The sequence below is a fragment of the Wallemia ichthyophaga genome (assembly GCF_000400465.1).
Source record: "Wallemia ichthyophaga EXF-994 unplaced genomic scaffold scaffold4, whole genome shotgun sequence".
In the NCBI taxonomy this organism is placed as follows: domain Eukaryota; kingdom Fungi; phylum Basidiomycota; class Wallemiomycetes; order Wallemiales; family Wallemiaceae; genus Wallemia; species Wallemia ichthyophaga.
The window spans coordinates 379,788-403,586 of NW_008806277.1; the positions used below are offsets into that span (position 1 = coordinate 379,788).

The 23,799-nt window shown below is 47.8% G+C and overlaps 13 protein-coding genes across 13 annotated transcripts; 9 read left to right on the forward strand and 4 right to left on the reverse strand.

Annotated features, from left to right (window-relative positions):
- Positions 1 to 20: 20 nt before the first annotated feature.
- J056_003447 (uncharacterized protein) lies at positions 21 to 2,659 on the forward strand (the record flags this gene model as incomplete). Its single annotated transcript, XM_009268670.1, has 3 exons — positions 21 to 256; positions 441 to 2,251; positions 2,298 to 2,659. 3 exons carry the CDS (start codon positions 21 to 23, stop codon positions 2,657 to 2,659), a joined length of 2,409 nt encoding a protein of 802 aa, XP_009266945.1.
- A 222-nt stretch (positions 2,660 to 2,881) lies between these two features.
- On the forward strand, positions 2,882 to 3,685 carry J056_003448 (Tubulin-folding cofactor B; the record flags this gene model as incomplete). Its single annotated transcript, XM_009268671.1, has 3 exons — positions 2,882 to 3,124; positions 3,171 to 3,517; positions 3,565 to 3,685. The coding sequence occupies 3 exons, from the start codon at positions 2,882 to 2,884 to the stop codon at positions 3,683 to 3,685; spliced, it is 711 nt and encodes a 236-aa protein (XP_009266946.1).
- Positions 3,686 to 4,065: 380 nt separating this feature from the next.
- J056_003449 (uncharacterized protein) lies at positions 4,066 to 4,861 on the forward strand (the record flags this gene model as incomplete). Its single annotated transcript, XM_009268672.1, has 2 exons — positions 4,066 to 4,126; positions 4,176 to 4,861. The coding sequence occupies 2 exons, from the start codon at positions 4,066 to 4,068 to the stop codon at positions 4,859 to 4,861; spliced, it is 747 nt and encodes a 248-aa protein (XP_009266947.1).
- An 867-nt stretch (positions 4,862 to 5,728) lies between these two features.
- On the forward strand, positions 5,729 to 7,004 carry J056_003450 (Endoplasmic reticulum-golgi family intermediate compartment protein 3; the record flags this gene model as incomplete). Its single annotated transcript, XM_009268673.1, has 2 exons — positions 5,729 to 5,750; positions 5,797 to 7,004. 2 exons carry the CDS (start codon positions 5,729 to 5,731, stop codon positions 7,002 to 7,004), a joined length of 1,230 nt encoding a protein of 409 aa, XP_009266948.1.
- Positions 7,005 to 7,736: 732 nt separating this feature from the next.
- On the forward strand, positions 7,737 to 10,061 carry J056_003451 (Beta-glucan synthesis-associated protein KRE6; the record flags this gene model as incomplete). Its single annotated transcript, XM_009268674.1, has 4 exons — positions 7,737 to 8,093; positions 8,139 to 8,568; positions 8,620 to 8,777; positions 8,826 to 10,061. 4 exons carry the CDS (start codon positions 7,737 to 7,739, stop codon positions 10,059 to 10,061), a joined length of 2,181 nt encoding a protein of 726 aa, XP_009266949.1.
- A 174-nt stretch (positions 10,062 to 10,235) lies between these two features.
- On the reverse strand, positions 10,236 to 10,958 carry J056_003452 (uncharacterized protein; the record flags this gene model as incomplete). Its single annotated transcript, XM_009268675.1, has 1 exon — positions 10,236 to 10,958. The coding sequence occupies one exon, from the start codon at positions 10,956 to 10,958 to the stop codon at positions 10,236 to 10,238; it is 723 nt and encodes a 240-aa protein (XP_009266950.1).
- A 285-nt stretch (positions 10,959 to 11,243) lies between these two features.
- Positions 11,244 to 12,511, reverse strand: J056_003453 (Ribonucleoside-diphosphate reductase small chain; the record flags this gene model as incomplete). The annotated part of the gene is made up of 2 exons (XM_009268676.1): positions 11,244 to 11,612; positions 11,660 to 12,511. The coding sequence occupies 2 exons, from the start codon at positions 12,509 to 12,511 to the stop codon at positions 11,244 to 11,246; spliced, it is 1,221 nt and encodes a 406-aa protein (XP_009266951.1).
- Positions 12,512 to 12,816: 305 nt separating this feature from the next.
- J056_003454 (Pre-rRNA-processing protein ESF2) lies at positions 12,817 to 13,602 on the forward strand (the record flags this gene model as incomplete). The annotated part of the gene is made up of 3 exons (XM_009268677.1): positions 12,817 to 12,985; positions 13,032 to 13,226; positions 13,274 to 13,602. 3 exons carry the CDS (start codon positions 12,817 to 12,819, stop codon positions 13,600 to 13,602), a joined length of 693 nt encoding a protein of 230 aa, XP_009266952.1.
- Positions 13,603 to 13,760: 158 nt separating this feature from the next.
- On the forward strand, positions 13,761 to 15,614 carry J056_003455 (Beta-glucan synthesis-associated protein KRE6; the record flags this gene model as incomplete). Its single annotated transcript, XM_009268678.1, has 2 exons — positions 13,761 to 14,272; positions 14,327 to 15,614. 2 exons carry the CDS (start codon positions 13,761 to 13,763, stop codon positions 15,612 to 15,614), a joined length of 1,800 nt encoding a protein of 599 aa, XP_009266953.1.
- Positions 15,615 to 15,826: 212 nt separating this feature from the next.
- J056_003456 (Ferric/cupric reductase transmembrane component 7) lies at positions 15,827 to 17,569 on the reverse strand (the record flags this gene model as incomplete). The annotated part of the gene is made up of 1 exon (XM_009268679.1): positions 15,827 to 17,569. One exon carries the CDS (start codon positions 17,567 to 17,569, stop codon positions 15,827 to 15,829), a length of 1,743 nt encoding a protein of 580 aa, XP_009266954.1.
- A 178-nt stretch (positions 17,570 to 17,747) lies between these two features.
- On the reverse strand, positions 17,748 to 19,750 carry J056_003457 (Translocation protein sec63; the record flags this gene model as incomplete). The annotated part of the gene is made up of 2 exons (XM_009268680.1): positions 17,748 to 18,349; positions 18,430 to 19,750. The coding sequence occupies 2 exons, from the start codon at positions 19,748 to 19,750 to the stop codon at positions 17,748 to 17,750; spliced, it is 1,923 nt and encodes a 640-aa protein (XP_009266955.1).
- A 340-nt stretch (positions 19,751 to 20,090) lies between these two features.
- On the forward strand, positions 20,091 to 22,410 carry J056_003458 (uncharacterized protein; the record flags this gene model as incomplete). Its single annotated transcript, XM_009268681.1, has 2 exons — positions 20,091 to 20,301; positions 20,354 to 22,410. The coding sequence occupies 2 exons, from the start codon at positions 20,091 to 20,093 to the stop codon at positions 22,408 to 22,410; spliced, it is 2,268 nt and encodes a 755-aa protein (XP_009266956.1).
- A 266-nt stretch (positions 22,411 to 22,676) lies between these two features.
- Positions 22,677 to 23,753, forward strand: J056_003459 (uncharacterized protein; the record flags this gene model as incomplete). Its single annotated transcript, XM_009268682.1, has 1 exon — positions 22,677 to 23,753. One exon carries the CDS (start codon positions 22,677 to 22,679, stop codon positions 23,751 to 23,753), a length of 1,077 nt encoding a protein of 358 aa, XP_009266957.1.
- Between the last annotated feature and the right edge of the window lie 46 nt (positions 23,754 to 23,799).

Sequence of the window (23,799 nt, forward strand, 5' to 3'; positions counted from 1 at the left end):
TATTCCTATTTCCTTGGATAATGTCAAGTGAAAATATCGCTGGTAATTCAATGCCGGTCGATAAGCCACCAACACAGCAAAGCAAGCAAGAAGACTCTCCGGGCCTAAACACAGGAACAAATGGAGCTGCCGGAACTCCCCAAGACAAACGGGTACAATGGTCTGAAGGTGACCCAATTCCCACGGACACAGAGGGCCCTGGCGACGACGACCCCAACGACGAGACCAAAAAGCAGCAGATTGAGGATTTGAAAATGTAAGTTGGTTGTTTCAATACAAGGACTGTCAGCATCCTGGGATTTCATTCATGCCTTTCACATTCCAGTGATCGGTGCTAGGCCAAAGCCACCGAAGGCAAGGACGGAAGAGTGAATGATGCGTTGAGGCAGTCCTTGCTGTTTCTTTTGAACTGTACTGATGGACTATCCCGAAATTTTCAGGAAGCTCCAGGGAGGCAATAAGAATGCTCAGGTCCCCGCCGGTCGAGAGACGGATCTTCTTCCCCCAGGACAGCAGACGAACACTGCGCGTTTCGACCAGTATTTGAACTTTGAAGGCGCAGATGGCGAGTTTACCATCCCGGAAGGGGAGACGGAGGGACTGCCCTCGCTCGCAGCGAGAAAGAGGATCACTAAGGACAAGTCTAAGGTTGGCAACTGGCTGGGCAAGATCATGAAGCCCAACGAGGGCATTGATCAGAAGGACGTCGAAGCCAATATCGAAGAGAACAGATCGGAGATGTCATCAGACGAAGACGAAATGCCGCCTCCAGCGACAACTGGTCCTACTAGTGTACTGGGTGGTTTGATGGCTTTAAAGGAGGCTGATAAGTCTGGCAGCTCAACTCCTACGACTAGCGAAAAAAGCATGCCATTATCAGACAGTGATAAGGACCTCAACGAGAAAGACGACGAGAAGGACGACTTGAAGCCGCCTCAGGGACCAGCTATTGTAGTTGACGAGGAGAAGCAAGCGCCCCAGATCACGCCAACGCCAAGTCACGCCGATTCAAATTCTGAGACTCCAACCCTCGTTCAAACTCCAGGTGGCTCTACTAAGCCATCGTCATCACTCAGTCATTCGTTCGCCAAGTACAACCCAGCAGCACTCGCCGCAAAGGGTATGCATAAAGGTGTACACAGTGCTATGTCAGTCGCTTCTACACCAGGTAAGATGGCTGAAAAGGTTTTCAATGAAGCCAGAAAGACACCTTCGCAGAAAGCAGAGCGCAGGAGAAGGCGCAAAGAGCAGAAGAAGAATGAGATTATGCTCAATCTGGCTGCTCTTATCGAACGTCAGGAGTTCCTCCTTAAGCTCACACGTGCATTGATGATGTTTGGTTCGCCATCACATCGTCTCGAATCGGTCATCCAAAACACAGGAAAGTTTTTAGAGGCGCCTGTTCAATGTATGTTTACTCCTGGTGTGATGACAATGTCATTTTCGGATCCAAGTACTCGCACTTCAGATACAAAGTTCATCAAACAGGCTTCTGGTCTTGATTTGGCTCGATTGCCAGATACACACGCTCTTTATTCGGATGTTCTTCATGGTAAGATAAGCGTTACTGAGGCATCAGCTAAGCTTGATGAAATTATGCTCTCACCACCAACATACAACGCTTTCACTACTGTTTGTATTGGTATGTTGTGTTCAGCTTCTATCACGCCAATGGCTTTTGATGGATCATTCATCGATGCACTCATGGCGGCTGTACTCGGTGCTGTTCTTGTTATTACGCAAATGCTGGTAGCTAAGAAGGACACGTTTAGTAGCATTTTTGAAATCCTTATCGCATCATTCAACTCTTTCATAGCTGCATGTTTGGCTTACAGTCGTTACTTCTGTTTCAAAGCTGTTGTTTCTGGTTCGATTGTGTTGATCTTGCCTGGATTCATTATTTTATGTGGATCTTTGGAGTTGACTTCACGTAACATTACATCGGGCTCAGTACGAATGTTTTACGCCATTATCTACGCTTTACTCCTTGGATTCGGACTCGGATTTGGTGCACAATTGTGGTACTTGTTTACTGGTCAAGTTATTGACTCTACAGACGACTGCTCTGCAATTCAATCCGTACCTGGTCAAAACTGGTACATGAGACATGCACCAGATGAGTACAATATTCTATTGGCTCCATTGTTCGTATTAGGATTGGCTTTGCGTAATCAGACTCGTATTATCAGCTGGGAATTAATACTCATGATATTGATCGGCTGTACAGGGTACACAGTCAACTACTTCTCTAGTGGGTTTACGTCAATTTAATGGTGTGACTCTAACAACATTTACAGCAAACAACAATCGTTTTGAAGGTAGGGCTGACATATCATCAGCTCTCGCTAGTTTCACTGTTGGTATAATTGGAAATGTTATTGGTAGGCTATCTCCACACTCTGCTTATGTGTTGATGGTTCCTGGTATTCTTTTCGTCCTTCCATCTGGATTCGGACAATTTGGTTTGCTTAGTTTCGCCAACGTTGGAGGTAGTGAAAGCAGCAGTGCGGCACAACAAACGAGCGCAACACAAGCAATTGCGCAGAACTTGATCAGTATCGCTAATGGATTGACTGTTGGACTTTTCCTTAGTTCGGCACTTATCAACCCAGCTAGTTCATCATCTAGACGTAATCAAGCAGCCAACTTTTCATTCTAGACGTGGTGAGGTGGTTGATGATAAAAATTTCACTATCAAGAATAAAGCAAATAAAAATAGAAAACTAAAAAAACAATCTTAGATGGAATACTATACGTTTTATAACTACTGATGACTTTCATTTCCCAAATAATTTGTTCTTTTGCTTATTATCCAAAGTAAATACACATGTTTTGTAAACTGTTTTTAATGTTTTTTGTCTAAAGAACAAGTATTCACTCGATGAAGATTCTCAGACCAACACCGCCAACAATGTCTCTAGTAAATGTGTTCGTTACATCCCCAGATACCCACTCAGAGCGGCGATTTGTTCGAACGATAACGATAAATGAGCTAAAGGGACGTCTAGAGTCGATAGTCGGGATACCTTCACAAAACCAGAAGATAGTGATGGATGGCGTATGGCTTACGAATCCAGCAGCGACATTAGTAGAGGCAGGAGTGAGGGAGTTATCTGAAGTGATTGTGGGTTTGCTTATGGTTTAGTTTGTCATTTTCATTAGAATCCTAGGTCAGTGACTTGACAGATGTTAATAATGAGCGTGCAGGGGAATTTACAGATGTTTCACGAGTAGAAAAGTATGATATGACAGATGAGGAGTATTTAAATCGTGGAGATACAGTTTTAGCGTACAAGAAGGCGAATGAGATTGGTAGATTTAGCAAGGCAGCCGCAGAAGCGGAGAAGGAGCAAGTACCGAGTGACATAAAAGTCGGAGATCGGTGTAGAATACTCCCAGCGACTTTAGATGAAATTATTAAACTTGGTCACGTTAGGTTCATTGGTAAGGTGGGCTTCCAGTATGGGATTTGGATTGGAGTTGAGCTTGATGAGCCAGTGGGGAAGAATGATGGGAGGTAAGTCGATTGAGAGGTGTATTGGATATCTTCTGACATCCATTCAGCGTTCAATGCGTTCGATACTTTGAAACTAAACCGAAGCATGGCAGCTTTGTGAAGAGTGATAGAATAGAAATCGGGGAATTTGAAGAAGAAGAGTTGCTTAGTGACTTGGAAGAGATGTAGAAAGTTTAAATGATGAATCAATCCTGATTATTCTGGAGTTTGTCGAGTTGTTCTCTCCTCGAAAGTTGTCTCTCGTAGTCTGCGACTCTATCTTTCTGTTCTTTCTTGAGCTGAACACGCTGATGATCTTTGATTACGCCTTGGAACATATTCTAAGCGTTGGTTAGAGTGTTTATTGGAATCGTACATAACACCACCTACATCCCTTTCAACTTCCTGTGAGTAATGTACAGCGAATACAGTGACTGCGCTGAAAACTACGCTTCCAATGAAAACGCCTTTAGCTCTCGTTGACATAATTTCAAATTTGGGCTTCAATTGGACCAACGAGGGCTATTACTCTTCAAGTTGAACTACGATGTGAGTTTGGCGTGTTAAAAATGAAAATAAATAAAACTCACGCCAATCAAAGGGCATCACGTTTCATTGCTCAAAGATCTGGTGAATATCGTTGTAATTGAATTTGGACTGTGCTCACTCCACCAATCAGCCTCAATCGCTCGCTTGGGTCAGCAGCCAATCAGAGCGGCAGTTGGTGCACGCCAATACTCTCAAAAGCCATCAGCTCCTGCACCTGCTGAAAAGGCCTCTTCAATCATCGACAGCCTCCCAGGTAACTCACTCGTCTCAAAGACTGGCTCAGTTGTTCTCGGTTCAGGTCTTACAGCTGCAGCTATCTCATCGGAGTTATACGTCGTTAACGAGGAATCCTTGTTAGCCATTGGTTCCCTCATCTTGTTCGCGTACATTGCAAAGATTGCACGTGAACCTTACAACAGCTGGGCTAGCACTCAAATTGAAAAGATGAAATCAGTTCTCAACACTTCCCGTAAAGCTCACACTGACGCTGTTCAATCACGTATCGATAACGTTGGTGAATTGAAGGATGTCGTTAACCTTACAAAGTCTTTATTCGCTTTGTCAAAGGATACGGCTAACACCGAGTCAAAGGTGTTTGAACTCACCCAACAGAACGCTGTAAACACGGAAGTCAAGTCAGTCCTTGACTCGTGGGTTCGCTTCGAATCTCAACAGAGAGAAAAGGAACAAGCTTTACTTAGCGAGACCGTTATCAACAACGTCAACAAGCAAATCTCTGACGAGAAGTTCCAAAAGGATACCGTCGCTCAGGCTGTTGCTGACATTGAGCAACTCGTTAAGGAGAAGAAAATTTAATCTGGCTTTTTAGTTTCTAACAAATATATGAAAATGATCAACTTCTTTGACAGATTGCAAGTGTGGCGGGTTGAGGAAGTAAGCTGTTTCTCTGCAGTTGGGAAAGGTTGATTGGATCCATGAGTGTATCTCTTGAGCGCCGTCTTGAGCGGGGTATTGGTTGTTATTACCCCCCGTGAACCCATAAAAGCCATTGCATAAGGCTTGAGTGTGGTTTGATTCATCTTTGAAGAGATCCTTGTGGATCAAAGGCAATCTCGACCCTATTTGGAGTGTTAGCAAGGGTTGAAAGGGTGCAAATGATGCAATCCAACATACAACAAACCCAATGCTCAACATATTCAATATCATTGTGAGGAATTGCGTATCCCCAATCATTCCTGAGTAATTTGTGATTATGTGTTGTGTTTCTAGTAAAGTATGCTTCTTGTTGTGGTAGCTGTCCAACCCAACCTAGACGTTGAGTGAGTATGAAGGATGCTGTTTTCAAAATTTAGAGTTGTCTCAGAGATAAAAAGCCGAGGAACCCACGTATTGATCCGTACAAAGTGATTATCTTAGTCCTCCAATCATCATAGGCGTGTTGATGAAGGGGATGTCTACGCAAGAGTGATAAATTTCTATACAATTTAGCGTGCGTAAGTGTAAATGAGGCATACTCACCCAGTACCTGTAAGATGCTTATCAGTAAGAAGCTATCAAGAAGATCGCCACCAACTAATAATTCTCTTTATATCTTCCCAATTGAAAAGCTCGGGATAATTCTTGTAATCAGATTTTGACAAGTCTAGTTCCATTCTTAGTTTAGTTTGGAATGCTAACCTCTTGAGCGTGTCCCACCAACAATTATCTTGATATCCACACATAATGCCTAAATCTGGTTTCATGGGTGAGTTAATCCTGTTTAGTGTACAGCTCTCTCACACATATGCTAGGCCTTGATGCTTTCGGCAAAACACTCGAAGAGGGTAGAATCAGACATAGCTTTGGTGGCTACTTGACTATAATCTGTGCCATTCTCATTTCTCTCCTCACTTTCCACGAGTTCCGCGATTACACGTCGATCGACTTGAAACCGCGAATCCAAGTTGATCAATCGAGGTCTGAGCAGCTTCAAATTAACTTCAATATCACTTTCCCAAGAGTTCCCTGCTACCTCCTCTCTATGGACGTTATGGATGTTAGCGGTGAGCAAGTACGTGACCTCAGACATGCGATCGTGCGTACAAGACTTTCTCAATCTGGTGAGCCCTTGGATGGTATGAAGACGGCTGGGATGAGTGGTTACCTCAATGAGAAAGCAAAACCACGCGAGTGTGGTAGCTGTTATGGTGGTGTACCACCCAACGAGGAGGGCTGCTGTTATACTTGCGACCAAGTTCGCGACGCTTATGTTAACCAAGGGTGGTCTTTCGTGAATCCAGACGGTGTTAAACAGTGCGTAGATGAACATTGGGCAGAGCGCGTTAAAGAGCAGAGCAATGAGGGTTGTAATGTTGCTGGTCTGGTTGATGTTAACAAGGTGGTCGGCAACTTCCACATCAGTCCAGGTCGTTCATTCCAATCAAACGCTCATCATATCCATGACCTTGTCCCATACCTCAAAAACACAAACACGCATCACGACTTTGGTCACCAACTTCACCATTTCAGCTTCAAGTCGACAAACGAGCCTGCGAACAGCGAGGAGCTCAAGTCGCTACTTAATATCAACGACCCTCTCAGCAATACCAAAGCACACACCGAAGTGTCCAACTATATGTTCCAGTATTTCGTCAAAGTAGTCTCAACTGACTTTGATTTCTTGAATGGGGATAAGTTCAATTCACATCAGTACTCTGCAACAGCACATGAGCGCAATTTGGATGAGAAGGGGATCTACGCAAAGGATACCCATGGTCAGACTGTGATGCACGGTATCGAGGGATTCCCGGGTGTTTTCTTCAATTACGATATCAGCCCGCTTCGGGTGATATACACGGAGACTCATCGCTCTTTGGCTAGCTTCCTCACGTCGACATGCGCCATTGTCGGTGGGGTGCTCACCGTTGCGTCACTCATTGACGCAGGCGTCTTTGGCGCTAAACAGAGAATGGGTGGAAAGGCGACAAGTCATAGCTCAGCCGATGGCAAATTGCTTTGATAAACATACAAAAAGAGTTGCATTGAGTGATATCATTTGGGTTGTGACTGGTGTCACATATGTGATTTGTGTGATATGAGATGACAAGCGAATTGACAGAAAGAATGACAGTGACAGTATAGCTGCGGAATAGCATAAAAATTCTATTCCACGCGCTCATGCTACCCTTAAATTACCACTTCTTACATATAATTAAGTATTCAAGTTGAGAAAAGGGCTGTGCGTCGTGTGCCCTGTGTTCCCAAAGTGCCCTGATGAGGCATATAGTAAATATTTTGCTGTGATTTACTTTAAGGCCATGCGATCTGGTTTAGTTTATTGCTTTATTTGATCAGCGGCCCCGAATCATGGCCATGGTTATCAGCCCAGTTTGGCTATAAATGGTCGGGCTGATGGATTTGGCAAGTGATCCGCGCGTAAACAAGGCAAAACAGAATATATCTGCAGATGAAAAAGGAAGTCGGCAGGGGCTAAGCCCAATTCTACCCTCTCGCTGCAAGGAAAGGGGTGAAAATATTCAGCCGATAGATTAATGTACCTAAGTAAGATGTCACTTGGATAAACCGATAAAATCAGATCTACGCCTATAACTATCATCAGTAAAAGTATTTTTTAATTACTCTGCTCAAATAGGAAAGTAATTAATCGTGGTGATTCAAAAACGATTTCATTTTTCAACACGCGTTTGACTCAGTTTATAAAGTACAAGCAAAGTACACGTAATACCAGACAATGACTATTGAATCGAATGCACAGAATACACGACCAGAGGATGCACCACCGCCTACCAACAACGGGGACACAGAGCACCCAGAATACACTCAGCCATTAGAGCAAACAGATCGCTCCAGCAACTCACTCTCCCTCTCGAACTCGGACGAATTAGAAAATCTCGCTACACCTCCACCTAGGACTCGGAGAATCGCCTCTGCGAGTCAATCATACGGTCTGCGTAACGATGCACAAGAAACACCAACGCGCGCAACCAGCGATGAAGATGCTGAACAAGCGCTCAACAATAGCACTGTGGACGCTGATACTGTGGCAGTTGCGCGTGGGGAACTCGGCGGTAATCTCGGACCGTATGCGGTGCGTGCAGAATAACAAAAACATCCGATCTCACACACAGCACAGCAAGCAGCAGAAATAGCACCGAGCAGGAGTAATCTCAGTTCTATATTCACTGCGCCCATTATGCAGAATGATGATTCTCGCTATGGACGCTACAGCACCATCTCAACCGATACAGAGTACAAAGACAATCCATATCGCAACTCAATTCCCGTAGAGATACTCCAGCAGAAACAGGATGTCAACCAGAAACAGGATATTAACACCAACGACAACATTACACCACTCAAGAGCAAAATCCCATTCAAGAATGTGCTTTTCTGGGATAATCTTAAAGATGACACTGATATGGAAGACGATAATCTGCACACATTCGATCCGTCATACAACCAGAAAGACGGCAGCGGCTTCTACCCGTTCAGCGGGAGGGGGTGGCTCAACGCGGGTCTGATCACGATACTTATCGCGGCGTTGCTGATGCTTTTTGCCGGATGTGAGTGGGGTGCCGTGGAGCTATGATGTCTTTCTAATTCTTCCCATGCAGACCCAATTCTATCGCGCTTCCGCGACACTGAGCCTGTCAACGACGGCGGGTACAATCTTGGCGGTATCAACGCGACGGGCCAGGTACCCGTCCTACCAGGCGTGCGCGGGCTAGTTGACGAAGACACCCCCGACTCTGTCAAGCACCGCGTCGGAACAGTGAGTCCATGGCTTTTTCACCGCACAACCACTCACCTACCCAACTAGGACGGAAAGGACTACAAGCTTGTTTTCTCCGATGAGTTCGAGCAGGAAGGCCGCTCGTTTTTCCCTGGCGAAGACCCTTATTTCGAAGCTGTCAATTTGTGGTACTGGCCCACGGGCGACATGGAATGGTACACGCCAGAGCAGGTGCGCACGCGCGACGGCAGTCTGCAGCTGACGATGGACGAGCACACGGTCGGCAATCTGAGCTACATAAGCGGCATGGTGCAATCATGGAACAAGCTGTGTTTCACAGGCGGCTATATAGAATTCTCCATTCAGCTGCCTGGCCGTGGTGACGTGTCTGGTTTCTGGCCGGGAGCATGGACGATGGGAAATCTCGGGCGACCAGGCTACGGTGCGACGACGGAAGGCACGTGGCCTTACAGCTACGATAGCTGCGATGTCGGCGTCATGCCGAACCAGACAAACGAGGCAGGCACCGCCCCCCAAGGTGCCCTCACTAGCAACGGCGGCGGCCAGCTCTCCGTGCTTCCAGGGCAGAAAATCAGTAAGTGCACCTGTCCTGGCGAGGACCATCCAGGACCGCGCCATGACGTGGGTCGCGGTTCACCCGAAATCGACGCTCTTGAGGCTCAGACTGATTTCGAGCGTGAGGGTGGTGCTGTGTCACAGTCGAGTCAATTCGCACCGTTCGATTTCGCCTACGACTGGCGCAATGGTTCGGGTTACACGGATATCTACGATCGGTCTGTAACGGAAATGAATAGCTATAAAGGAGGTGTCTACCAAGAGGCTGTCTCAGGTGTCACCTTTCTCGGTAACGACGCATACGAACTCACCGAGCAGGAATTTATGACTTTCGGCTTCGAGTACTCAGCTGATCCCAAAACACGCGATAGCAACTACGTGACGTGGTTCGTGGATGATGAAAAATCATGGACTATGCATGCAGCGTCTGTCGGGCCAGATGAGCGTGTTGACATCGGTCAGCGTCTTGTCAGCGAGGAGCCCATGTCAATCATAATGAACTTTGGTATGGCTGAAGGATTCGCAAACCCTGAAATTGATAAGCTGCAATTTCCAGCGACAATGTCAATTGATTATGTCAGGATATATCAACCTGAGGACAATATTAACATTGGGTGCAATCCGCCGGATTACCCAACAACAGACTATATCAATGATCATTTAGAAGCCTACCAGAACAATAATATTACACAGTGGGAAGATCTTGGGTATAGCTGGCCCAAGTCATCACTGAATGGGGACTGCTAGGATGTTAGAATTCAAAACGTCTGAGCACTACATCGGATCAGCCTTCTTTTCTTTTCTTGGTGGTTACAACATCCAATAATGAACAATAGCAACACCCTAAACAACAACTACACGCTCATTCTACACTACTGTATATTATATAATTCATGTACTGAAATACATAGCTTGCAAAACTCAACTAATACAATTATGATATAAAGAGACAATTTGCTCGTCTGGTAATTTGACAATTTCGACCTTCTCCTTTTTTGCAAGGAGTTTGAGGTTGTAAACCAATTTGCTCTCGTTGTCGGGTAGGAAGAGAGGATGTCTGCTGTCAGGGAATAGAGTGATCCAATCATCGTTGTTGAAGTTGAATTGCTTGAGGTATATTGATACGAGCGAGTTTGGCTTGAGTTTGAAGCCGAACATGGGCTCTTTGCCTTTAGATTCGCGTATTTTGATGGAATCGATGCTGTCAAAGTCTATGATGCGCGCAACGTGCAGTGTCGACGACGTTGGTTCTACGAGGAGAACAAGAGCGTCTTGTTTGTATAGAAGGTGCATATTGCGATTTGTAGCACCTTCTAAGGAAGACTTTCCAAAGAATGACTTGTATAAGGGGATAATATGCTCTGAGAGATAAATCTTGTCTAGATTGGTCTTTACGGAGAACTCCTGCCAGTGTTTAGAGATGATAGGGTTCTTTATAAGTGTGAGGTGGCTGTTTTGCGTTGTTTTCTGGGTTATTGAAGCACTTGTCGGTGTTGTAGTTACAGGGTAAGATTTGGGTGCTGTTGATGGACCTTCACGTGCCATTTCATCGGCCATTTCAGCCGCGATTTCAGGATCCCTCCACTTCCTCTTTCTACCAGGATTCCTAGAATTCCAAGGATTCCAACTAACATCCGAATTCATTCCATTAACGGTAACAGACGTGTTCACTTGGTCATTAGAAACCAAATTAATTCGCGGCTTAAACTTATTTATGATCTCATCATCCGTGTTCTCGTCACTTAGATTAAAATTTAAAGGCAATTGAATTAATTTATTCTTCGTCTTGTTATCACTAGTCGTATACTGAACTTCAACTTGAATTTCTATTGATCGTGCCATTCTTCACTCTCAAGGTACTTGAAAGACAAAAGAAATCATCATAAATAAAATACAATTGTGAATATTTTCACGTGGTCATTCTAAAATCTAGAAGTCTGCGTCGAGCGTAAACTCCTTACCTTTACCTGCTGTTTCGTCCGCTTTAACACCTGCCTTTGCATAATCTGACACTCTCTTCTCAAAGAAGTTGGTCTTGCCTTGAAGTGAGATCATTTCCATAAAGTCGAATGGGTTTGTTGAGTTGTAGTACTTGTCATTACCCAATGACACCAACAGCCTATCAGCGCAGAACTCGATATACTGACACATTAACTTTGCGTTCATACCTATCAGCGCTACAGGGAGGGCATCTGATAAGAACTCCTGCTCAATTCCAACTGCTTCAACGATGATCTTCTCGACGACCTTTGGATGTGGTCGACGGTTGAGATGTCCAAAGAGCAAGCAAGCGAATTCCTGAGAGTGTTTGTTAGATGTGAGTGTTTAAAGTTGATAAAACTCACAGTATGCAAGCCTTCATCACGTGATATTAACTCATTCGAGAATGTCAATCCTGGCATCAAACCTCTCTTTTTTAACCAGAAAATGGATGCAAAGGAGCCACTAAAGAAAATTCCTTCAACAGCAGCAAATGCAATTAACCTTTCACCAAATGTAGCTTTATCGTCATTAATCCACTTGACAGCCCAATCAGCTTTCCTTTTAATGCAAGGGATTGTTTCAATTGCGTTGAACAAGAAATCACGTTGTTCAGGTTCAGGTATGTAAGTATCGATCAGGAGTGAGTAGGTTTCACTGTGAATGTTTTCCATCATGATTTGGAAACCATAGAAACATCTTGCTTCAGCGAGTTGAACTTCACCGGAAAATCTTTCAAGTAAATTTTCATTTACGATGCCATCAGAGGCAGCGAAGAAAGCAAGAACATGACTAATGAAGTGCTTTTCGTCTTTGTTGATCTTGTTTGTCCAGTCAGTGATGTCTTTGGATAAGTCCATTTCCTCTGCAGTCCAGAAGGAAGCCTCAGCCTTCTTATAGAATTGCCAGATTTCAGTGTATTGGATTGGGAAAAGAACGAATCTTCTTGGGTTTTCCTTGAGAAGAGGTTCGTCTTCTTCTTTGCAGTTGACGTCGCCGACAAAGTATTTGCCACGGAGTTCTTCAGCCGAGAGGTTGTCTAGGTTGAGGTTGTTAGCGTCGATTGGTGTGTCTGTGGCGGTGTTTGTGGGTGTTTCAGCGTGATTCTTGTTGGATTGTTCACCAAAAGAGGGTTTTTTAGGATTAGACACGTTCAGCTTTGAATCCATTTGGTTTGATAGTGTGTGGATTGGCTGGTTTTGATCTACGCTTGACATTTCCTTATTATTTTGGTGATGGAAGTACACGTCTAACATGTAACAAGTCGCGCGACGCGTGCTTATGTCAAATTAGATTCGATTATGTCACACTTCTTTGTAATCTATTGTAATTTAATTGCCTGACTTGGTAACCTACACATACTAAATCCAGCTATCTCTTCTGTTATCGGATTTGAATTTTCAGACTCCGATAAGATTTTATAGGGGCTTATTTAAATTTAAATTTGTAGTAGTCTACACTTGAAATTTTGTACTCTGTTTCCATGTAATTGCTTCTATCTGCTCGTTAAGCGTAGCCACCAATGAGTGACCTTGAAATATCCAAAGAGGGCCATGATACACCTGAGAACACTAAAAATAAGACTGGAATGATCTATATCTCTAGAATTCCTCCTGGAATGACTCCTTCCAAAGTTAGGGCTATTATGGCTCAGCATGGTGAATTGGGTAGAATTTACCTGGCACCTGCAGGTGGGTTCGGATTAAAAGCCCTATCCACAGCTCACACGTATGTCAGCCAATTCACACCCAAAGAACCCGCGCTTTAAAGAAGGCTGGGTTGAGTTTAAGAAGCGTAGAGTAGCCAGAAAGGTTGCACAGCTACTCAACGCCCAGCCAATTGGTGGCAAGAAAGGTGATCGTTATAGGGATGATATCTGGACGATGAAATTTTTAGGTGGTTTCAAATGGGAGATGTTGAGTGAGCATATTGGTGGGTTTTTGTTTGTGCGGTGTGCTATATACTGATACGCCCATCAGCCATCGAACAGGCCTCTCATTCGGCTAAACTGCGCAATGAATTGTCTCAATCGAAGCGCGAGCAGGAGGATTATCTGAAGCGCGTCGACCGCGCAAAGAAGCAGTCAGCCATCGATGAACGTCGCTCTGCTAAAAATCTTCCTCCGAAGACTTCCGACAAGCACTACGAATTCAAACAGCGCCAAGTTGTGTCGCGTCACCCCTCCGAGCAAGCATCACAAGAATCAAATGCTAATGTTAATGCAAAGCGGAAGCGCGCGGGATATGATCCCGCAGTGGAACAGCATAAGGCTAAAAAGTTAGAAACCGTACTAGGCAATTTATTTTAATTTATGATGCAATTTTTCACTAGCCTCGGCGAACATGGCGACTCTTCCTAGACATGCTAAATTGACATTCCGAATCGAGCAACGGTTAATATAAACTGTTGGTAAAGGATGAGGAAAGTTACTTACATACGATTACCATCACTGGCTGACGACATCCGATGGATAACAGCAAACTAGCCTCCACCAGTTCCGAGGAGCCATTAACTATAGTGCCACCAGTTGCGCGGCGCTCGTTGATGGCCTCACCACAAGCCTCCATGTCAGCATCCGTGAGCGAGAAGTACATGTCATTCCCCGACGAGCCTTACCTCTTTGAGCGGGTGGCAGAGGAGGATGACGATGACAACGCGGATGATGACCTCCACCGCCCCGACGAGTACGTTAAAGCAACTGACAGAGTGGCTTCCGGCAGGCTATGTACTCGACGTGGAATACTCAATGTCGGTATGCTCGTTCTGCTCACAGCTGCGCTCTTGATGCTTTTCGCCGGATACCCTATATTGGATTATGCGCGAGAAGTGCAACGCACAACGAACGGCGGGTACAATCTAGGCTTCATCAACTCTACAGGCCAGACGGCGGTTATTGGAGGGATGCACACGCGCGGGCTGGTGGATCCCGATACGCCCGCTTCTGCGCGTCATCGCGTAGGTTACGACGGACAGGAGTAGTAAGTGGGCACATTGTTGCGTCTACACACACACTCACACACTCCACCCCACAGCGAGCTGGTGTTCTCGGACGAATTCAACGAGGACGGCCGTACATTTTACCCGGGTGAAGACCCCTACTGGGAAGCAGCCGACCTGCACTACTGGGGAACGAACAACCTGGAGTGGTATTCGCCGCGCCAAGTGAGCACATCTGGCGGGGCGCTGCACCTAACGCTGGACGAGGTGGAGAGTCATGACCTCAATTACGAGGGAGGACTACTGACAAGCTGGAACAAGATGTGTTTCACGGGCGGGTATGTATCTGCATCAGTGAAGCTGCCGGGCGCTTCGGATGTGTGGGGGCTGTGGCCAGCGTTCTGGACAATGGGCAACCTCGGTCGAGCGGGTTATGGAGCGAGTCTCGATGGGCTCTGGCCGTATAGCTACGACAGCTGCGACGTTGGCACACTGCAGAACCAGACACTCGGCACATACCCGCCCGCTGCAGCCACACAAGGTGACGAGTACCACGACTACAAGCTCTCCTTCCTCCCCGGACAGCGTCTATCGCGGTGCACATGCACAGGTGAGGACCACCCCGGACCTTTGCTTGCAGATGGCACGTTCAAAGGTCGTGCTGCACCCGAGATCGATATCCTTGAGGCACAAGTTAGCGAGGCGACTGAAACCGGCCAGCTCTCTATGTCGGGCCAATTCGCACCATTTAATAGCAACTATCGCTACAACAACACAGGCGACAACGTGCACCTCACTCATCCCGACAGAGACATACCCAACTCGTACTTTGGCGCAGTCTTCCAGCAGTCGGTCAGTGGCGTTGTGGAGTCGGACCAGGAATGCTACCAGTTAGGCGCAGATGGGGGATGTTTCGACGAGTACGGGTTTGAATACACGCCTGGACCGGCTGGCGACATCAAGTGGTCTGTCGGCGGCGAGGTGCGGTGGACGATGGAAGCGGCGGCCGTGGGTCCAGACGCCACGACGGATATCAGCCAGCGCACTATCTCGGAAGAACCCATGTACATGCTGCTGAACCAGGGCATATCGGAGAATTTCGGCAACATTGACTGGGAAGAACTAATCTTCCCGTCGGTTATGTCAGTCGATTGGGTGAGAGTGTACCAGCCAGCTGGGAAGCGTAATGTGGGGTGCGATCCGGTGGAGATGCCCACCGCCAGTTATATCGCACGCCATCTGGACGCCTACAGCAACCCGAACCTCACAACCTGGGAGCAGTACGGGGGTGAATGGCCTCTCAACGCCCTCGAGCACCAGGATGAGCAGAGGTGCGAGACCGCTCTAAATCTCGCACCCGATAACCTCATCGGGCTTGTTTAATCGCTTTGTTTTGTTTTGTTTCTCTTTCGCAGCACCAGTAGCTTTACCTGTATACGTCTTAATATAATATGGATATCACATTGTTTCTTTTTACACAGTAGCGAATGCATGTCGTTATGTACAAAGAACGTAAAATGAGAGAGAGGAAGCGTAGAAGAGGCGCGAGAAGGGGCCAGCCAGCGACCCAAGCATTCAGCGCAACCGACGCAACATTACCAGCCGAAAGTCTCACAATGTTGAGACAGACCACCGATTTCCTTGAGATACCTCGGATCGATACCGCCGATGGCAGCTCTGCACGATCTGACCGTGGAGGGAGGACCACAAATACCGACGACCATGCCATACGTGCAGTGTCTATCTTTAGCCATAAAGACAGCATCTTCGATTATAGCGGCGATAGAGGGTCTCTTGGCGAGAATCTCTCCGTCTCTATGGGGGAGGAGGTAAGTGAGGTCATCGCTCGATACGCCGGCGGCGTTACCGTGGCGAGTGATGAAGACCTTAACGGTGAGGTCGAGCGGAACGAGGGAGGCAGCGACGAGGAGCGTCATAAGTTCCTCGTGGAAGACTTGATACGTAGCGACATCCCTGACTATCCAAATGACCTGGCAAGTAGTAGCACGTGCGTGACCGCCTCTGCTCTGCTTAACGAGGTCTTCCGCACACGCAAGCACGAACGCGAGACCTGATCCCGCCGCCACAAAGAGCACATGGCCGTTCTTCCCGAAAGACGTATAGAGCGGACCACCGTAAGGGCCCTCGACGGTAACTGCAGCGGTGGGGACGCTGTCGTGACCTGCTTTCTCAGGCCCTACCTCGTGCGTCCCGTATGTGATTTCGTTCTGCTTGCGCTGCGCTAGTGCCAGCACGCGGCTGCTCCAGTCGCCATTGCTGCGTATGATCAAACGCAGCCCGTCACTGCCACCTATCGCACTTGCTATGGAGATCGGGTGCTTCTCTATCAAATTACCCAATCCAAACAACTTGCCGCCTAGCTCCTGAACGCGCAGGTAGACGTGCTGACCTGCTTCCCAGCCACCGCGCAAGTCGGGGATTGTTATCGTTGTGTAGCCGGCTGCCGGGTGGGGAGTAATCTCCGCGAGACGAGAACGGGATCTGCAGAAACGCATAATGCAGTCAACGCCGTAGAAGACGATGCAAGGGATAATGAATGGCTGCGTCTGCTTCCAGTGGATCATGATGGCGATGAGGTAGATCCAGTAGCCGAGCCAGTGGGAGTGCCAGAAGAGGTTGTAGAAGTTGGTGCGACACCAGGGGACAGACAGAACGGCGGTGAGTAGAAGACCGACCATGGCGAGAATGCCAGATTGGTAGAGGGGCGTTTTGAGAGTGGCTGCGGTAGAACCATTTAGAGTGCTCTTGTGGGCGTAGCCGGCCGTGTGGAGGAGAGCAAACAAGACGCAAAGCCTACCTAATAGCCTGTGGAGCTTGTTGAGCTTCTCGTATCCCCAGCCGCCCATAGTGCCGACAATGGAATTCTTGAAAGAGAGGGCGGTGACAGCGGGTGTTACAGCGACAGCAGCCCAGCCAGCTCTGTTGGGTTCTTTGATGGGGTTCGTTGGGCCATACGCAAAGACAAAGAGAGACGCAGCCGTGGCGAGCGCAAAGACAAAGGCCTGGCCAGCAGTGAGGGATATGCCTGGAAGGGGAGTGTTGGCTGTGGGTGCCAGCCACACAGTGAAACGCTTGAATACGTTGGGTTTTGCGCTCTGGCCTTTGTTGAATGGGGATTTGGTGATGACAGAGAAAGGGTACGCGCCCGGGCCATCAATCTCACCCTTGTGGAGGAAGGTGGCACGCTGGATACCGCGGGCCATCACCCAGTTCACCATCGACGGCAGTCTGGCTATGAACGCCACGCCTAACATTCCACCGAAGAATGCCTGCAAATAAATTGCTTGTTCATGCGATTGACTGATTGGGTGACTCATGTCTTTTATTTGTCTTGGTTGTTTGTGTTTGACTTTCTTTGCGACCGGCGCCTTCTTTGGTATGTAAAAGCCTTCAACGTATCGCCTCGACAAGCCCGCGGACAAAGTCTGGAACGTACGTGTGATGATGTCATTATGCAAATAAAATATGAAAGTTTTACTAAAATTTTTATCTAACTTAATCTGAATCGCTTGAGTCGTTGTCTTGGTTTTCATTATCACTCTCTTCACTCTCACTCTCACTACCACTCTCTTCCTTTTTCACCGACTGCCCACGAAGCTGTGCCATCTGTCCCGCCAATGTGTCTTCCTCAGGCTCGCTAATATCATCCTCCTCCTTCTCCTTAGCCGCACCCTTCTCTACCACCAGCCTCATTGTCCTCGCTGCCTGGAATCCCCACCCTGGCTGCACTTCGGAGCAAACGACTGCCCTGAATGTGTAAACTCCCGGCTGAGGTGGCGCTTGGAATTGCAGGTTGAGACTCTTTGCCACATTCTTAAATTTGGGAGTCTGAACCACGGGTATATTCGTGAAGCGACCCGGCTGCACGATGATCCTCCCCGTCTTGGCATCTGTCAGCATAGCGAGGTAGGTGATAGGGCGTTCATGCGGGAAGCGTGGTGTGTACGCGGCGTGTAATCTACTATCCTTTACCTCCTCCAACACGTCGCTCTCGGGCTTGCTACCGTCGTCGCCGAGTGGGAAACGCGCAGGCACGAGACGCACCTTGGTCTTGAACTGCACTATCGCACCTGGTGTTACTGTCTCTTCGTCGACGACTGTGAGGTATGTGTTAGCTTGCTTTGGTTTCTTCACGTTACACTAATATCTGAAAGTGCATCTTTGACTCCAAACTCACCTTCAAAACTGGCATCAGCGATGTCTACGTGGAGTAGCCTACCGAGAACCTCATTGACACCGTGATAGTCCTCTTGGCGCACACCATCCTTCTCGCCCACTCGGAGCAACTGTCTACGTTCGTTTTCCGACGCTCTGGCGACGGTGAAGGGGGCTTTCTCTGCAAGTTCCTCAGCCAATGATTCCGGTATATTGTAGATACCCTTATACACGCTATCGCCGGGTTTAGTTGCTGTGAGGAGGTGGCCTGAGAGCTGGGCCATTTTGAGTGTGGTTGGAAGCCAATTATGAGCGAGTGAGATAGCCAGTAACGTCCTGTGCACATGCAAAGCCACCGGGAGAATAGCGCGTTGCTGAGACTGCAGTTTTCTTGGCAATTCGATACGCAGCACATGCGCAAACAGCAGGACAGCCGCGCGAACTGATTGTGGGCGTGCATATATACCTGTCGCTGGGAAGACATAGTCAAGCTGCTCTTTCGCAGTCCCCTTGACCATCTTGGCGGTATGCTTGTCGATGGGGGTGGAGGGCAGCACACCAACCATCTCGTCTGCCGTAGCGAGAAGATGGAGGAGGTCGGAAAAGTCAGCGTTTTCATCAACCTTGCGGAAGAATATGGCTGCGGTGGAGTTCTGCACGCGGTCTTTGGTCAGCGAGCGGCTGGCGAACCACCACTTGCCGACGAAATAGGGCAGACCGAGACCGAAGAGAATGCCATAGACACCGAGCACCCAGAGCGAGTTCTGTGAGTCGACGACCCACGTCGGGATAGCCACGCCCATAGCCACCTCCTGCTTGCCGTCGGGATGGCCAAACTGCTCGAGATTCTGCTTGACGACATCGTCAGTGAGCGCCTTGTAAGCCTTTGTGAGGCTGACAAAGTAGTTGTCAGCGTCCTCCGACGTCTGGTTGACAGCGAGTTTGACTTTGTCTGGGTGGAATTGCAGTGACAGCCTCTTGTAGTGCTTCCTGATCTGTTTCTGGGTGGACCCAGAGGCTAGACCAAGTATTTCAAATGGGTCATACACACTAAACTCCAACTTGATGTCCCTGGTCTTGATGGTTATGTAGGCGAACGCAGCCCAGCCCACAGCAAGCACAGCAAGACGCGTCCACGTAGCTTTTGGCTGTTTGGAAGACTTGGGCTTTGGGTGCTGCGCTGGATACGGGAAGGCTGGGAGGTGTAGGCCACCGGGAGAAGTGCTCTCGCGGAAAAAGCCATAGAGCGTGGATACAGACAGCGGGAACAGAATCAGGAATAGAAACGTGAGCGTGAAGTAGCCTGCGAATTGGCCACTCTCGTCGTATTGCGTGCCGGTCATCTGCCGTCTGCCTCGTCTTGGTGGTTGAGTGGAAAGTGATGAGCTGTGATTTGAAGGTGTCAATAAATTCTAATTTTTGGAGATGTGCAGTGAGTGGTGTGTGCTGAGTATGAATATAATATTCATCTCTTGATAAGACGGTTCGTTGGATTACATGATTAAATTGGTTAAATACCACCCAAATACGGTGTGGAGTGTGCTGTGTGTGTGTGGTGATATAGCCTGTATAAATAAACACAAACAAATACAAATATAATTAAAAATATTCAAACAGTCATCCCCACTCACACTAAATATCAGCACACTTGGACCCAAACCACAACGACGACGACGAATTAAAATGATTATATTAAAGGGCGACCAAGCAGATTTTACAGAGAGAGATAGCAGAGGTGATTTGGTGCACGATGAGCCTTACCTACCGAGGTATTCAATTCATGGGATTAGTGGGGCGATAGCGGAGTCCGGGGAGGCAGCGCAGACAGCCCAAACAGCGCAACCACATCAATCAGGGCACACCAATCAAATGGTTCAAACGGGCGATCTCAGGCGTGAGTTTTGATTGGTCCAAGTGATTACACCCACTCACTCCCACTTTCGCAGCGCTCCTCCCTATACACGCTCCTTATCACAATACACGGGACAGAACTACTGCCGCGCCTTACAATCCAGTCGTTGCTGGTGTTGGTTCTGGTTCAGGCACAGGCAACGGCACAGCCACTGCCACCCCCTCATCCACCCACCTAGCTCCCTCTGACAGTCTTATCAACCCATTCGCTCACCCCGACGACGACGACTACGACTCACGCGACTCACGCTCCTTGCTGATTGCTGCTGCTCAGCTACAAAGACCTTCTGCTAAGCGAAGAACGAGGAAGAGGTTCTTCATCGCTCTGGCCTGGGCTTTGTCGGTGTATGTTGCTATCGGCGCTATTCTCGGTCCAATCCTGGAGCACTACCTCAATGACAGCACTCCAACTGTTTCCAACGAATCTGACGCTAGCTACAGTCTCCCATACGGTCTCAGTGCAAATAGGTCATCTGTTTCTTCCAAATTGGCTTTGCAGGGCTTTTCTGAGCTCGTTCTGCTGCCTGCGTCGGGTAAAATTGACATTCAACTGCCACCATCTGTCAACGGCAAGGTTAAGGTCGAACGCTCACCTAAGAATGAAACTGATAAAGACGGTAACCCAACAGCTCCCTCCAAGGAAACTTCCTTTTGGGCTCAGTTTACTCTGCCAAAATCTGTAGACGCTGTCATGTCTAAACATAGTGAATCACTCATAGCACACCTCTTAGTCCCACTCCAGCCACTTCAACTTGTTTTACCTCTCCAACAGCCACCAAGTGGTATTAGCAATACTACTTGGTATAATGGTGGTGATGACAGTGATGATAAAGGTGACGATAAGGGTGATGAGAAGGATGATGATAGGGATGATAGGAATGATAGTCATAATGACTCGGACTCAGACTCAGACTCAGACTTAGACTCACTCCCAATTGCCCCTTCTAATAACACTCACAACTCTACAAACACCTCAAATCAAACCAGGCGTTCGTTACTCCCCCCACACACCCCCATCGACGTCGTCAGCCACCCTTCCGCTCCCACCAAATGGCACCGTGCTCTTTGTCCCCTTATTAGTCCAATTGGCGGTTATATACCCACCTTCCTGCCATGCACCCAGATTAACAATATGCGCGCTCAAATTTGGTCTTCCTATCAAAATGAATGGAGCGAGCGTTACAAGCACAGCAAAGATCTCGATATTGCCTCCACACTCCCATCACACAACTCAAGACGCAGAGCAATCACAAGTGACCAACTCAACGCAACAACCCACAATGTTTCAGATGATGATCATGTAGGACAGATAGAATTCAGTCCTGGTGGTGACGAGACAGAGGAGTGGGCCTCTTTAGTAGTTGAGTCGCTTAACCAAAACGAGACGGGAGGTTTGAATATAACGGTTGATGATCCATTCGGCAATGGCACATCTACAGTGGATGTGGTTCCCGCCTGTGGTGACTGCTACGCTGATGCGGCAATCACGCTCTACCTTCCAGCAAACGTGCCAGCGTTAGACCTGTCAATCAGTACGCACTCGCGCGACATGGGCGTGTTCGTCAGCGATCTCACTGACGTCCTCTTTGACACGGTTCGGGTGGATCTCGACAGCGGTAATGTGGCAGTCGAGGATCTCAACGCTACCACGGCTACCATTGACACGCGTAATGGGACTATCGTTGGTACTTTCTCTACTAACTCGTATCTCACTATGAATAGCACCACTTCAACTAATGCCACAGTCTCTTTATTCGAAAAACCCTCCGTATACGCTAGTGATGCGTACATAAACGCTTACTCGTCTAATGGTTACTCTACCCTCACCATCAATGGTACTGCGCTGAGAGATGATGTCTATGTTAATGCGGATGGTAAACAATCTTCTCAACTTGACTTACCAGTTGATTATACTGGCAATTTTGGCGTTAAGGCGAAGGACGCGGATGGAATGGCCATATTGAATATCCAGAACTCAACCAAAGTGGTGAGAAATGGTATCGGAGAGATTAGAAACACGAACCAGGAACAGGATCCATACGATGGACATATAGACTGGGAGTGGTCGACAACTATCTCCGAAGGCAATTAGTAAGCCAATTAAATTACTTGAATCAATAGCCATAGCCAACTGGCTGTATAAAAAACGACCAATAGAATCCTTAACGTATATAATATAGTACACACACAACGCAAGCATATCATCACTGCATCAATCATTTACCTAAACAATAAAGAGAAATAAAAGAAATCTGCTCTTCACTCAAATGCTAAATCAAAGTAACGCTTTAATATAATTCCACCAGTAATTGTAATAATAGCTCTCATTTCACATCTGCATAATAGCCGTCGCTCCTCATGGCCGCACTAGCACTGCCGATAACTGCGCTCAGTGTGTTTCTGACGCGACAAGAACAACAGCGCGAGCAAGAGGGTGAGCGCAAGAAGCAAGATAGCGATGACTTTCTCACCAAGTACGGTATGCGGGGGGGAGGCGGTGGAGGAGGAGAAGGTACGACCGCCACACCCAACACGCCCACCATGCAGCACAAATCGCCCAGCGACGACTGCGATATACTAATGCTTGGCAGTGGCTGGATATCAAATTTCGCCGTGCCTGTGCTTGTCAGCAAGGGGTATACTCTGAGTGCGACGACGCGGCAACCGGTCCAAGGCGACACGTTTGAGAGGATAGCATTTGATTATGGAGGAGGTGATGGAGACGATGAATCAGACACGACGCTCGATGATCAGATTCGCGCTCTGCCCACAGCACGCACGGTCGTCATAGTGTTCCCGCTGCGCGGCGCTAAGCGGAGTGCGCGGCTAGTGGACAGCTACACGCGACTGAAGGGAGCTGCTCAATGGATCCAGTTAGGCAGCACTGGTATCTGGGGAAGTAGCGGCGTTGGCGAGACGGTGTGGATCGATCGCCATTCTCCTCCTACGCCCACCAACGAGCGTTTCATCGCTGAACAGGAACTCCTCTCCCTCTCAACGCCCTCCTCCCCGACTACCGTCCTCAACCTCGCCGGCCTCTATGGACAGGAACGCAAGCCGTCTAATTTTCTCAAGCGGTTGCAAGATAAACTCGAGATCAAGGGCAGTGTGCATTTCATTCATGGCGTTGACGCCGCTCGAGCTATTCTCCTCCTTCATCAACACTTCACTCCTGGTCAGAGGTGGCTGCTCACTGACGGACGCGTGCACGATTGGTGGGCTGTCGCTCTCGATAAAGCTGAACCAGGCAGTGTCGCACGCGCTAAAGTTAACGCTTTAACTAAACTTCTCGGCATCAAGGCCTTACCTCGCCCTGTTGCTCATGTTGTCCCCGATGACGTCAATGACAGATCGAGGAAACTCGTTAGAGCGTTGGATAGCAGTCACTTCTGGCACCATTTCGATGAAGCCCCTTTGAGTGGTACATTGTCCTAGTCTATGAAATTAAATGTACTTTATAAGTTATTAGATACTACTGCTA